The following is a 15112-nucleotide window of genomic DNA, read 5'->3' as shown; positions in this document are numbered from 1 at the left end:
GATTTCTGCCGAGAAATGCGTACAGCTAAACGACATGGAAGAGACAGGGCAACAACTCAACAATGGTGACATTTTGACCCTGGTATCTAGAGATGAGGTTCCAGACAACGCTAATGAAGAAGATGATGATGTCATTACCGACCCTGAGGGAAAAGACATTACCATCAACTAAGCCAAGGACAGCATAGCGACACTCATTTTGTATTTTGAGCAGATGTCAGCAATATTCACCAGTGAAGCCCTTGAGACTCTATGGACACTATCAATAATCAGTGCAAATCAATCCGCCAAAGAATCCAGGCTGACAAAGATTACAGATTTCTTTAGGAAATTGACATAACAAATGTACGTACAATACATGCATGTACATAATCTGATGTGTTCGATGTGTTAACTGTTTAAACTTAAATTTACTGTACATATATATTATATTTACTGTACATGTACAAGCACATATTATAATAATTTGAAATAAACACAAGTCAATAGATGTATTCAATAATTTATTTCAACCATTATTGAATATACATAACATTTACAGCTAGCATATACATGTACATGTACATGTATACAGTATGATGACATTGTAAAATAAAAATGTGCACGACTTAATTCTCTGGAAAACTCGTTAATTCGGACATATTCACTGGGAATGAAGGTGTCCGCATTAACGAAACTCCTGTATATATTACTGTGTTTATAAAATCAACTTTATTAAGCACGAGTATATACATCATCATCTCCATCATCCTTCAACAGTCTGAACACATCTCAATACATTATAACTGACCAATGGATTTTTCATACAAGGGATGTATGTGGCAAGTTAAACTATGGCAGTATCAAAGAAAATCTACAGTAGTTGCACTTCTAAAGATAAATTCAAATTTTGACATGTTACTTTTGAAAATTTAAACATCAACATTAAAAGAACAAAAATTTAACTTTGGACATGGATATACATTGGCGTACCTAAAATCTTTCTTCTCACAGAAATATTGTGCTAAATCTTCAATGTGAGCTATCACAATACTGAACAACAACAGTCCTTGGAAGGGACTGACAATGAACAACAAGAGTCCTTTGAAGGGACTGACACTCTACTGGGCAAAGACAATCCAATTTTATCAAGTAAAATAAATTTTTTTGATAATACTTACCCAATCATAATACCTTAGGAGAACTACTACTACCTAACAAATCCAGTTCTCCCAGGCTAAAACATTTTAGATAAAAAGCTAAAAGTTATCTGTCCACATTGGTGGCAGTTAAAAATAGAGTGATTTCCCCTTAATACAGAATTGGCGTTAAATCTTGTAAATACTTCAGTTACTACTGGAGTGGACTGCAGGCTCTCTAGATGGATGTAACTATGGGAAGGCTGGGAGACTATGTACATTATGATTAAGAGTTTTATCAAAGAAACATATTTTACAACAAAATAAATTGGTTTCTTTTTCAAATATGTTGCTTGATCATTATACCTTATTAGGATAGGTAAGAGGTGGAGGGAGTTACCCACAAGAGACCATCTCCAGTATGTGAGGCAGCTTCTAGATAATAACCCCTGATCGAGAATAGACTCAATATGCAGGGGCATAGCAGCTGTCCCTCCCTTAAATCTAGTGGAAGTCAGGAAGACATGTCCTTTGGAAACTGCTGAGCAACTTGGAATGGCAACCTGTTGAACATTGGTGATAGGAACCCACCAGGGAAAGCTGAGCCTTTTGGGATGAAAGATCTTTGAAGTAATAACTGCAGAATGTCGACTCCAACCTTCATCCAAAAACTTGTATAATATCAGTAGGAACAATTTTGCTAGATTACAATGCTTTTTATGACTGCTCTAACTTCATGAGCAGAGATGCATAGCAATTTCATTTGATCTGGACTTAATTCCTGATATGCAGATCAGATAAACCATTTTATCCAGGAATGCCTGCTCTGTAAGGTCAACCATTTTATCCAGGAATGCCTGCTCTGTAAGGTCAACCATTTTATCCAGGAATGCCTGCTCTATAAGGTCAACCATTTTATCCAGAGTGCCTGCTCTGAAAGGTCAACCATTTTATCCAGGAGTGCCTGCTCTGAAAGGTCATCCTTGTCCTTCTTGAGAGGTAAGCAGTGTCATGGTCTTCCTTGACACACCAGTAGATTTTTTTCATGTACCACTTTAGAACTCTGAGTTCTGAAGATGACCCTGAGATGAGGTGTTCTGCGTAGAGAGGGTCTGCATCAAAAGTGTCCAATTTCCAATGAGCAAGAGCCTTTTCTTAGCACTGAAAGCAGAGGCTGTCATGACTGACACAGACCCATCCTGTCAGAACTGCAGGTAATTCAAGTCAACTAATAAAGCATGCATCTGGCCAATTCTGCCCAGCATCATCAGTGTCAGTAGAAAACAGGACTTGTATGAAAGGGAAGCCAATGAGGCCCAGCATCAACAGTGTGAGCAGAAAATGGGATGTGTATGAAAGGGAAGCCAATGAGGCCCAGCATCATCAGTGTGAGTAGAAAACAGGACTTGTATGAAAGGGAAGCCAATGAGGCCCAGCATCATCAGTGTGAGTAGAAAACAGGACTTGTATGAAAGGGAAACCCATGAGGCCCAGCATCAACAGTGTTAGAAAACAGGACTTGTATGAAAGGGAAGCCAATGAGGCCCAGCATCATCAGTGTGAGTAGAAAACAGGACTTGTATGAAAGGGAAACCCATGAGGCCCAGCATCAACAGTGTTAGAAAACAGGACTTGTATGAAAGGGAAGCCAATGAGGCCCAGCATCATCAGTGTGAGTAGAAAACAGGACTTGTATGAAAGGGAAACCCATGAGGCCCAGCATCAACAGTGTTAGAAAACAGGACTTGTATGAAAGGGAAGCCAATGAGGCCCAGCATCAACAGTGTTAGAAAACAGGACTTGTATGAAAGGGAAGCCAATGAGGCCCAGCATCATCAGTGTGAGTAGAAAACAGGACTTGTATGAAAGGGAAACCCATGAGGCCCAGCATCAACAGTGTAAGTAGAAAACAGGACTTGTGTGAAAGGGAAGCCAATGAGGCCCAGCATCAACAGTGTGAGTAGAAAACAGGACTTGTGTGAAAGGGAAGCCAATGAGGCCCAGCATCAACAGTGTTAGGAAACAGGACTTGTATGAAAGGGAAGCCAATGAGGCCCAGCATCATCAGTGTGAGTAGAAAACAGGATGAAAGGGAAGCCAATTCTGCCCAGCATCATCAATGCAAGTAGAAAACAGGACTTGTATGAAAGGGAAGCCAATGAGGCCCAGCAGTGTGAGTAGAGAACAGGACTTGTATGAAAGGGAAGTCAATGAGGCCCAGTATCAACAGTGTTAGAAAACAGGACTTGTATGAAAGGGAAGCCCATGAGGCCCAGCATCATCAGTGTGAGTAGAAAACAGGACTTGTATGAAAGGGAAACCCATGAGGCCCAGCATCAACAGTGTGAGTAGAAAACAGGGCTTGTGTAAAAGGGAAGCCAATGAGGCCCAGCATCATCAGTGTGAGTAGAAAACAGGACTTGTATGAAAGGGAAGCCCATGAGGCCCAGCATCAACAGTGTGAGTAGAAAACAGGACTTGTGTGAAAGGGAAGCCAATGAGGCCCAGCATCAACAGTGTTAGGAAACAGGACTTGTATGAAAGGGAAGCCAATGAGGCCCAGCATCATCAGTGTGAGTAGAAAACAGGATGAAAGGGAAGCCAATTCTGCCCAACATCATCAGTGCAAGTAGAAAACAGGACTTGTATGAAAGGGAAGCCAATGAGGCCCAGCAGTGTAAGTAGAAAACAGGACTTGTTTGAAAGGGAAGTCAATGAGGCCCAGCATCAACAGTGTTAGAAAACAGGACTTGTATGAAAGGGAAGCCAATGAGGCCCAGCATCATCAGTGTGAGTAGAAAACAGGACTTGTATGAAAGGGAAACCCATGAGGCCCAGCATCAACAGTGTGAGTAGAAAACAGGACTTGTATGAAAGGGAAGCCAATGAGGCCCAGCATCATCAGTGTGAGTAGAAAACAGGACTTGTATGAAAGGGAAGCCCATGAGGCCCAGCATCAACAGTGTGAGTAGAAAACAGGACTTGTGTGAAAGGGAAGCCAATGAGGCCCAGCATCAACAGTGTTAGAAAACAGGACTTGTATGAAAGGGAAGCCAATGAGGCCCAGCATCATCAGTGTGAGTAGAAAACAGGATGAAAGGGAAGCCAATTCTGCCCAGCATCATCAGTGCAAGTAGAAAACAGGACTTGAATGAAAGGGAAGCCAATTCTGCCCAGCATCATCAGTGTGAGTAGAAAACAGGACTTGTATGAAAGGGAAGCCAATGATGCTTGGCATCATCAGTGTGAGTAGAAAACAGGACTTGTATCAAAGGGAAGCCAATAAGGCCCAGCATCAACAGTGTGAGTAGAAAACAGGATGAAAGGGAAGCCAATGAGGCCCAGCATCAACAGTGTGAGTAGAAAACAGGACTTGTATGAAAGGGAAGCCAGTTCTGCCCAGCATCATCAGTGTGAGTAGAATACAGGACTTGTATGAAAGGGAGGCCCATGAGAGTGGTTTAAATGGTATCTTATTCAGCCAGGCAAGTAGCTATAAAAGATTCCACTTGGCCAGAGAAAACGCCTTTGAACGTGCTAGATCAAAGTTTGACAGAAGATTGGATAGGTTTTTTTCCAATCTGATATCCTCTCTTCCATGATAATGCAGCACGTCAGAGATCATGGAACAGTATCCTTTTATTGTGATTGGGTCTCAATGTTTCTCATCATAGAGCCAAGTTGGAAATTAGCTATTTGAGGTAATGATTCTTTCAGTGACGCAATCTGTTTGCACTGAGGCCAATCAGTGAAAATTTTCTATTTTCCCTCATACACTTTCAAAATATTGATATCCTCTCTTCCATGATATGTTTGTTCTTACGGGCTTGTTTGATATTATGAAGACATGTAGATTCATCAACTCAGAACGCCTGCCATCATGGCTGCTTGAGCAGAAGAGGAAATCTATTTTCCTGGGGCTCCAATGCTTTTTTGACAAGGTCACTGATCCATATTTCCCACTAGAGTGGAGCAATCAGCAGACCTGGCATTCCTAACAAGACCATCTCAGAAAGGCCATTGGTGTTTTTTGCATAGGTCTTATCAGTTTTCAGCAAAGTGTAACAAAATATCATGTACTGCTATTTTATTGTTCAAAAACATGTAATGTTTGGTATTCAAAACTGATGCAGTGATTGTAAACATGTTCAACCGAAAAGTTTGTAAAGTACATGCAGACCTTATATTTACTCCAGCACAGTTGCACAAACTTCAGTTCCAAAACCTATGCAGCTCATTGACTTATTGCTCTCTTGATGTAATTTCTGGGGAAAAAATTTAATTTCAAATGATCATGACAATCAATGTATTGAAGCTGACGAGTCTTTCTGAGACCATCTGCTAGGTCTATTGATCGTTGTGGCAGATACATCCCCATTTAGCATCAAAGAATAGAAGGGTGACACCTTTGCTCTGACTCTTGTCTACTTTTGTTACCGAGAACTTTGGTTGTCTACAGTTGTAGAATCGATAGGAATGTTTGTGCACTGTCTTCCAAGTGAGTCATTTTGAACCTTTTGCTGATTTCCTTGATTTTTGAGGGGCAACTGGATAATGGTCTTTTGTCTCACAATGTATGATTGACTGGTGGTGACTCGATGCAAACAGAACCAAATGGCTGATCTGATCATAGCAGTGGTGGTTAGCATGATGGGATACAGTTCAGTAAGCTGGGATGGGGTACAGAATATTTTAACATAAATAGTCTGTAAATCTGAGACAGTAACTGAGATGGTTTGTTTTTAATCTCACTCAATAGCAGATATAAAAAAAAAGCTATTGGGTATCAAACCAAAGTGGTAAGCAACCTACTGGTTCTGTCAAGGCAAGGTGATCCTGATGCAGCAGTGAGCGAGGAACTGGAGCTGGGGCTGATTTTGATAGTTTGTATTACTTTAGTGGTTGCTGAACCATGTTGAGTATGATACCTGTCGTTAAGTCATTCACTGCCATGATGTCAGCATATGGATGGCATCATTATCTCTCAAAGTGCACTTCTGTGTCTTCCCTTTTTCTGCCCACAGTACTGCAGCCCATTGACTTCCAGTCCACAATGTACAAGTCTGTATTGAAAGACTGGCAATAGTAGCAGGCTATCCATACACAGACCCCTGTTTCCAAAGACTGCACTTAGTCCTGTCCATTGTCTAAATCTGTAAGACAAAATAGAGCAGACAATAAATAAATACACATATCCTGCTTTATGAACTCAGTGTAAAAGAGCACACGTTGCAGATGATACAGATAGAGTAATGGAGCATCACTATTAATACGTAAAAAGTGGACACTAATATATCAATTTAATACAAGTGACTTGTAGGATAGGTTATATAATTGCCTATACAGGTAAAATTACTTAAGCATTGCTTAAAAGTACTTACAAAGTGGACACTACTATTAGAGTACATATACAACACTTACCTGTACATATCTGACTGTAGCATAAACTATACAGCAAATTAATAGAGGTTTTTATAGCACGCACAATACCTGTATGTAAAATAAAGCTACAGCAATATGAGGAGATGCACCAGTGGGCTGTGCAGGTACATATCAAGGGTGCCTAAGTGTGTTAAGATGGCAAAGTTACAATTCTAAGGAAAGACTGAACTTTGTCATCAAAGAAAGAATCAAGAAAAATTGGAAAATTGAGATGGAGTATACTTTCCTTCAAAGAGAACTCTCCTCCAACTTTGTTTTATAGCAAACTTCCCAAATATTTGCATTTGGACTGCAAGGCCTCTCTGTACACAGCATAGTACTCTGCAAGAGCATAAGTAGTAACTGAAATATTTATGGTATTTGGTATGAATCCCTGTATCAAAAACATAATTTTATGTAACTGCCACCTATATGGGATGATAACTTTTAGCTTCTTAGCTAAAATGTTTTAGCCTGAGAGGTCTGTATTTGTGAGGTAGCATCAAATCTATGGTATTAGGATCAGTTAATGTATTTGAACAAGAAATGTTTTAATCATTCTGATATTCTTTAGATGTAGCAAATGTTTCAAATTAATTATTGTGATGGACATATTAGATATCAGATTGATACCATTTTCATTCTGGACAAAGGAGACATCATTAGAAGCCATTCAGTGAAAACATCATGTCCATATGACTATCGATTCATGTGGCGTAGTGACAGCAAGATTTCAAGATAGCCATCAGAGTAGCCATGTTGGATGTACAATCTGCATCATTTTCCTTTAGGACCAATTAGGTATCACAAGTCTGTTGGTGACAATTTCATCTTCATATGGCCATCTATTTGGATAGAGTTGAGATAATAATTTCAAGATGGCCATTTTGAGGTCAGTTTGCATCAATTTCATTTAGGACCAACCAGATACCAAATTACTATTCTGAGATCTCCATGTGCAAATGGCTTTCCATTTAGGAGGAGTAGCAATGACAAGATTTTCAATATAGGACATTAAGTGGCATTCTTTTAATTTAGGACTAACAAGACATTATAATAAGTATTCTGGTGAAAACCCTATGCTGATATGACTTCCATTTCTTTTAGTAACAATAAAAAGATTTTCAAGATGGTTACCATGGTGACTACACTGGACATCATAAGATTTTTAGTGAAACCTCATGCTGATATTACCATCCATTCATCTGAAGTAGTGATTAGATTTCATACTGAAATGTCTGAGTGGCACCATTGTCTAGACCAGTGGTTCCCAACCCCCAGGATGCAACCCAAATCAGGGTTGTCAGGATTTTTGTGAGGTTATCAAAACTTACAAAAATGTGGAAACAGGGTTGTGAGGCTTAGAAAAACTATTTTTTAGGGTTGCAACAACAATAAACCTATCAACTTGATTATGGGTAGAATGTATTTTATTAAACATTTCACGGCAATCTTTCAAGTAGTTTAGGAGTAGTGATAACAAAAACTTGTGCTCATGGACCTACTGATCACAGACAAAAGAACATCCCATAAGCTCTTCTGGATTATGACCAGTATAGGTAAAAATGTAACAAACAAAACAAATCACATCACTCTATACCCTGATGATTTTGTAACTGGATACATATTCATCACTCTCAAGGACTCTGTTCACTTTGAACTCTCTCAGAAGTATCAGATGTTGATGCTGACAAATCAGATTCTTGTGTTATATTGACGATAGCATCTGCATATTCAACTATTGCTCTATCCAACCATGTTACCTCTGCTGGGATGATGTAGCCACCCTCGAAGTATCCTAGATGTCCTCCATGCTTGGTCAAGACAAACAAACATTTTGGATTTATCTCTGTAATTCAGAAAAGGATGGCCATAATAAATAGATAACGTGAACCTTTAGCACCATGTTAAACTGAAAAATACTATGATGAAGGTCAATGTAGGTGTTCTGTAATGACTGATAAACACTATAATGAAGGTCAGTGGAGGTGTTCTGTAATGACTGTTAAACACTATAATGAAGGTCAGTGTAGGTGTTATGTAATAACTGATAAACACTAATGAAGATCAGTGTAGGTGTTCTGTAATAACTGATAAACAATATAATGAAGGTCAGTGTAGGTGTTATGTAATAACTGATAAACACTAATGAAGATCAGTGTAGGTGTTATGTAATAATTGATAAACACTCTAATGAAGGTCAGTGTAGGTGTTCTGTAATGACTGATAAACATTGATGAAGGTCAGTGTAGGTGTTCTGTAATAACTGATAAATACTATGATGAAGGTCAATGTAGGTGTCCTGTAATAACTGATAAACACTATAATGAAGGTCAGTGTAGGTGTTCTGGAATGACTGATAAACACTATAATGAAGGTCAATGTAGGTGTTCTGGAATGACTGATAAACATTATAATGAAGGTCAGTGTAGTTGTTCTGTAATAACTGATAAACACTATGAAGAAGGTCAGTGTAGGTGTTCTGTAATAACTGATAAACACTATAATGAAGGTCAGTGTAGGTGTTCTGTAATGACTGATAAACACTATGATGGTCAGTGTAGGCGTTCTGTAATGACTCATAAACACTTTAATGAAGTTCAGTGGTGTTCTGTAATAACTGATAAACATTATGATGAAGGTCAGTGTAGGTGTTCTGTAAGGACTGATAAACACTGATGAAGGTCAGTGTAGATGTTCTATAATAACTGATAAACACTATAATGAAGGTCAGTGTAGGTGTTCTGTAATAACTGATAAACACTGATGAAGGTCAGTGTAGGTGTTCTGTAATGACTGATAAATACTATGATGGTCAGTGTAGGTGTTCTGTAATGACTGATAAACACTATAATGAAGATCATTGTAGGTGTTCTGTATTAACTGATAAACACTATGATGAAGGTTAGTGTAGGTGTTCTGTAATGACTGATAAACACTATAATGAAGGTCAGTGTAGGTGTTCTGTAATGTCTGATAAACACTATAATGAAGGTCAGTGTAGGTATTATGTAATAGCTGATAAACACTATAATGAAGGTCAGAGTAGGTGTTCTGTAAGGACTGACAAACACTGATGAAGGTCAGTGTATGTGTTCTATAATAACTGATAAACACCATAATGAAGGCCAGTGTAGGTGTTCTGTAATGACTGATAAACACTATAATGAAGGTCAGTGTAGGTGTTCTATAATAACTGATAAACACTATAATGAAGGCCAGTGTAGGTGTTCTGTAATAACTGATAAACACTATGATGAAAGTCAGTGTAGGTGTTCTGTAATGTCTGATAAACACTATAATGAAGTTCAGTGTTGGTGTTCTGTAATAACTGATAAACACTATAAAGAAGGTCAGTGTAGGTGTTCTGTAATAACTGATAAACACTATGATGAAGGTCAGTGTAAGTGTTCTGTAATAACAAAAACTATGATGAAGGTCAGTATAGGTGTTCTGTAATAACAAACACTATGATGAAGGTCAGTGTAGGTGTTCTGTAATAACTGATAAACACCATGATGAAAGTCAGTGTAGGTGTTCTGTAATAACATAAAAATATGATGAAGGTCAGTGTAGGTGTTCTGTAATGACTGATAAACACTATAATAAAGGCCAGTGTAGGTGTTCTGTAATAACTAAAAAACTCATCCTTCAATGACATTTAAATAACTGTACAATGCTCATAAAATTCTGACATTTAACATTAAGATATAAATCCCACAAACTTGGACAGCCTACTTTATTTAGGATAAAACTAGAATCACAGACCTTTCACATATTTCTTATTTCTCCATCATATACTACACAGCTTAATTTAAATACTCTCAGTGCCACCTATCATATCTGATTTGGAGGTCTTGAACTTAATCTAAGTTTCTTGCTTTGAAAATACTGGGCCTGGTCAAAATTTTACTTGACATGTAATTATATATCTCTCTTGTTAATGAAAATTCTCCATTCTCAAGATGTTGTAAAAACACAAATCTATGAATCCTCTATAACGTATCTGCTAAATGTATAACCCACTCTAAACTTCTAACTGTATAAGCTCAGACTTATCATTACATAATGCATGATGATCTGACAGATTTTGACCTATATACCATCACATAATACATAATACTCTGACAGATCTGGATACATAATGCTTGGACAGATCCGAATCTATGTACTATTACATAACACAATGATATGACAGATTTCGATCTTTTCCATCATTTAATACATAATGCTTGGACAGATCCAGGTCTATATACTATTACATAACGCATAATGATCTGACAGATTTCGATCTGTTCCATCATATAATACATAATACTCTGACAGATCTGTATTGATATACCATTACATTAATATTATAATGTGCTTGGGGTGTATGGGGTGCCAGGGAGAGGTAGAACCTCTGACATGGGAACATATCATGTTCCTAGGAGTAGTTTGCCTGCTTTAATCCCCACTTGACACACAGCTCTCACCTGTAGCTCCAAGCAGCTGTAAGCATGCAACAGCGGCCATACCCCAGTACACCACTTTGACAGGTAGGCTAAATGCGTGGAGAGTAGCTGATGGGTCTCAAATCTGTGAGTTAGGAACTTGCCTACCCTAGCATGCAAAGACAGTTCCAGTGGACTAGGCGGATAAGACCGCCAGGAAGATCCAATGGCTGGAAAGGCTGCACTGCATTGTTTTGTGAAGAGCATAGGGCATGACAAGTCACAGAAGACATCATGGCCATCCACTGCATCCAAGGAGGTCTCCAGCTACAATGTTTCATCATACAATTGGATTCAGGCTTCTGAGGCCGAGGAAGTTGGACTAACCCTGTGCAACGACATTTCCACTTTAAAATCTTTCATGCACAGGTTTTCTGTGTAACCTTTCTTTGCATCCTCAAGCCTTGAATTATGCTCCCTTTTCATTAACCTCACCAAGCCCTTTGATACATTCAACAGGGAAGTCATCTGGTCTGTACTAGCAAGGTATTGCTGCCCCGTGCAAATTCTTCCAGCTCTTCCATGATGGCATGAAAGGATATTCCTCTAAAGTGGTGACCTATCTGAACCCTTTGGGATCTAGAAAGAGATGAAATAGGGTTTCTACCCTGTCCTCTTCAACATCTTTTTTACCTGTGCCCTCATCCACACCATCGAGGATCTCCAAGTGGGAGTGTATATCAGATACCAGCTTAATGATTTACTCTTTGACCTGTGACAACTCGCTGCAAAAATGAAGACGCTGGAAGTCCTTATCTGGAAAGCACTGTTTGCTGACCATTGTGAACACAAGACAAGTGACCTGCAGATAATGCTCATCAAGTTTTCTAAGCTTCTATGCTATTTGGCCTCACAATCAGCCCTGGCAGGACTGAAGTTTTTTTTCCAGCAAAGCCAAACACCAGTGCACCACAGCCAGTAATCACCATTGATATCACTCAAATGAAAATTGTGGACAGCTTTAAATAACTAGGCAGTGTCATTTCCAATGATGGTTCCACACATGCCAAACACCACTCTCACTGTGAGGTAAATGTGTAATTATTGCTAGTGTAAGTGGTAAAAAATCTTAATTTGGGCATTAAAAGTGTAATATATATATTACATGCCATAATTACAGCACCTGGTTCTGCTGCTAGTCAAAATTCTTGTCACAAAGGGCAAATTCTATATGGATTAGAATCAGAAAACAAACACAAAATATACTGAAAAATTATTTATATTCAGCACTCACTTTAACTAGTCTATATCTGCAACTTTTGCTGAATGATAATGAACTGAAATTCATTAATGAGAATGATCACATGTTCAGTTAGCTGTATTAAATTACTCTCCTATCCTTCTTTTAAAGTTTGTAAGGCACTGTTGATTTTTCCTTTTTTTCCTGATCATTTTTTTCTGATCTGACATGTTTTGAAGTTTGAAATGATCCTGCTGCCCTAACATTTTCCGTCATATAATATCCTCAACTTACACCATAAAGCATTTAGACTAACATCTGGAGCCATTTTCTTTAAAAGTATAGAATGGTCCACTAACTAACAAGCTTATCAATATAATGAATCTGTGAGGCAAAGTTCATATCTGAAGAAACCAATCTGATTTCTTGGAAATGGGTCAAATACAGTTGCTATAGATAGCAAATTAGTACTCTATGTTATTCTTATGTAGCAGACATCTTTATAAGAATATTCTCAAATTTATGAGTGGAATTAAAGAGATGATAATAAGCATGACAAAAATAATATTTTATTGCTTTATTTTATTTTTTAATATATCAAAAAAAGCGCAATCCATGTACAGACCTGCATAAAGCAATCTGGTGAAAAAAAGGCGTAGCCAAAAGTGTAATGGTTGGCATGTATGAAGTTTGCTTGATAAGGAGATCTCCATAAGGATCAGTAAAGCAAATCACTCACTCGGAACAGTTCTCAATTGACTACTCGACAATCACAATTTTACCCTTTTCACGAAGTTGATGGTGTATAATGCAGTGATCCTCCCCTCCCTGCTCTGTGGCTGTTGAGACCTGGACTGTATACTGCAGATGCAATCAAGCAGCTGGAGAAATTTTATATGCTGGCTCTCTGTTCTATCCTTGGGATCCAATGGCAAGATAAGGTTACAACCTCGAAATCATGATTAAAGCCAAAACAACTATCGAGGCAACGCTGCTTGAGGCCCAACTTCACTGTTTAGGGCATGTCATCAGAAATGGATAGCACCCACTTCCCAGTCCTGAATTGCATAGTCAATAACAGATGGAACATTGGGTATCCATTGTAGTTACAGGAATGAATGATGACTTGCAGCGATGATCCCAGGCTGCCTCCATCTGGCTTCAGATGCAGGCAAGGGCATGCCAGTGGGTTTGGCTCAGAGCTGTTCTTTTCTAGCTCAAATGGTTCAAGGCTTTAGGCTGTCTTTCAAGGAATTTGTAGGGCTTGCGTGATCATCCTTGATTTCTTTGCCATTTCCCCATAGAAGATAATTTCTAGGACTGTAGAGTCATCTCCATGCTCACAGATGATTGCACAGAACCCATCTTCTTCAGATTTGAAGGACTACCAATACATAGATATAATTATGTACTGGGAGCCTGTCTTAGGACATACAGCACTTTCAACAGAGCCCCATAAAAACAATAATTTTCTACAAGTCATATCTTCATGCTAAATGCAAATCTACAACTGATGATGAAATAAAGTTAATTTCTTGCTCTTATTAACTTTGTGTTTGGTTTGTTGACGAAAATAAGTGTGATGTATGATTTGGATTTTTAATGTAGCTTTAAACATTCTACAGTCATATCGCTATGACGTCTTCGGTGTGGCAGTTTATAGTGATGTCTAGCATTGTGGCATCACACTGTGGACATGTAGCATGATGTCCCACATTATTTCCTATAAAAAATCATTAAAACAATGTGTTCACAAAGTTTACACATTTTCAGACCTGAAGAACTCAATGTAGAAATATCTTCAAATTTGTAAAACTATTTTAACAGTGTAATTAATAAACAGTAAAACCTGTTATGAGCCACCTCTGCTATAAGCAACCACCTGTCATTGTGGGAACATAGATGCCGCTGACCTATATGTAATCATTTGTACAATGACTGATTGATTAGTAATAATTGTTCTGATAACAAACAAATGTAAAAAGAAAACAAAGGATTGTGGCTACCAGTGACAGATGCTACAGTCTGTAAACCAGGTTAATGTACGTATCATAAATTGCTATTGTAGTACCAAAATTGATGAAGTGGTCGCATAATATTGTCTTTAGAGTTAAACCATATTGCCTGGGGTGAATAAGGTCATTGTCTATTAAACTAGCAAGAGAGAATTGTTTGCGGGATTCGATTGATAGTGTTAAAAACGTGATGTTCATTGTTTTTACCCCAATGTTAAGTGATTACATCCCAATCACAAAGCTGTCATCTATTCAAGTTGGTGCAACAGTTACACACTTTGTTTATAGAGTTAACCTCTTTAAATCTTCTTTGAATTAAGCCAATGACTTTTGTCTCTGAGTAAATGATAATGTTTCTGGATGAGATAACTGTTTCTTTTCATTTCATTAGTTGTTAGATATGCAATGCACATGTATAGATTTATCATATTTTTCCAAAGCCCAGTCAAAACCATCTTTACAGTCAATATTACAACTGAACACTAATAATGTTAACACCTAGTACCTTAATAATAATGGGAGAACCTCCATCTAAACTGAGATAAATTTAAACACTGGAGAAAATAATTACTGTAACTGAAAGAAGTGAAAAAGAGCAGACCACTCACAAAACAGCGGTTTAAATGAAGGTAAAACAAATTTAGGGTGTTATAAAGGAAAAGGAGTAAATCAGAAATGACTTAATATACTAATACACGTACATGTGGTCTTCAAATGTAAATGTGATTTCATGTTTAATGATAGAAATATATCTTTATTGCTATATAATTTCATTTTCAGTTGAATGCATATAATATTTTAGCAAAAACTATTTATAAAGATTAGAATATATGTACAGTGGTTGTGGTTATTTTTCTTTAAATTGTTCTGAAACTGGACCTTGGG

General features: G+C 37.9%; 1 protein-coding gene across 3 annotated transcripts in view; it reads right to left on the bottom strand.

Moving 5' to 3' along the window:
• Positions 1-490: 490 nt before the first annotated feature.
• The window catches only part of LOC149804268 (monoacylglycerol lipase ABHD2-like), a 79669-nt gene continuing 65047 nt past the window's right edge, over positions 491-15112 (bottom strand). For all 3 annotated transcript variants that reach the window (XM_089938211.1, XM_089938209.1, XM_089938210.1), the window contains exon 9: positions 491-8388. In XM_089938211.1, the coding sequence (XP_089794337.1) occupies positions 8177-8388 (212 nt within the window). In that variant the 3' untranslated portion in view covers positions 491-8176. The remainder of the gene's footprint in view (positions 8389-15112) is intronic.

This window comes from Sinohyriopsis cumingii, chromosome 2, assembly GCF_028554795.1.
Source record: "Sinohyriopsis cumingii isolate HCF-2022 chromosome 2, ASM2855479v2, whole genome shotgun sequence".
Lineage (NCBI taxonomy): Eukaryota > Metazoa > Mollusca > Bivalvia > Unionida > Unionidae > Sinohyriopsis > Sinohyriopsis cumingii.
The sequence above is the reverse complement of the archived record's forward strand: the minus strand, read 5'-3'. Positions and strand labels throughout refer to the sequence as shown.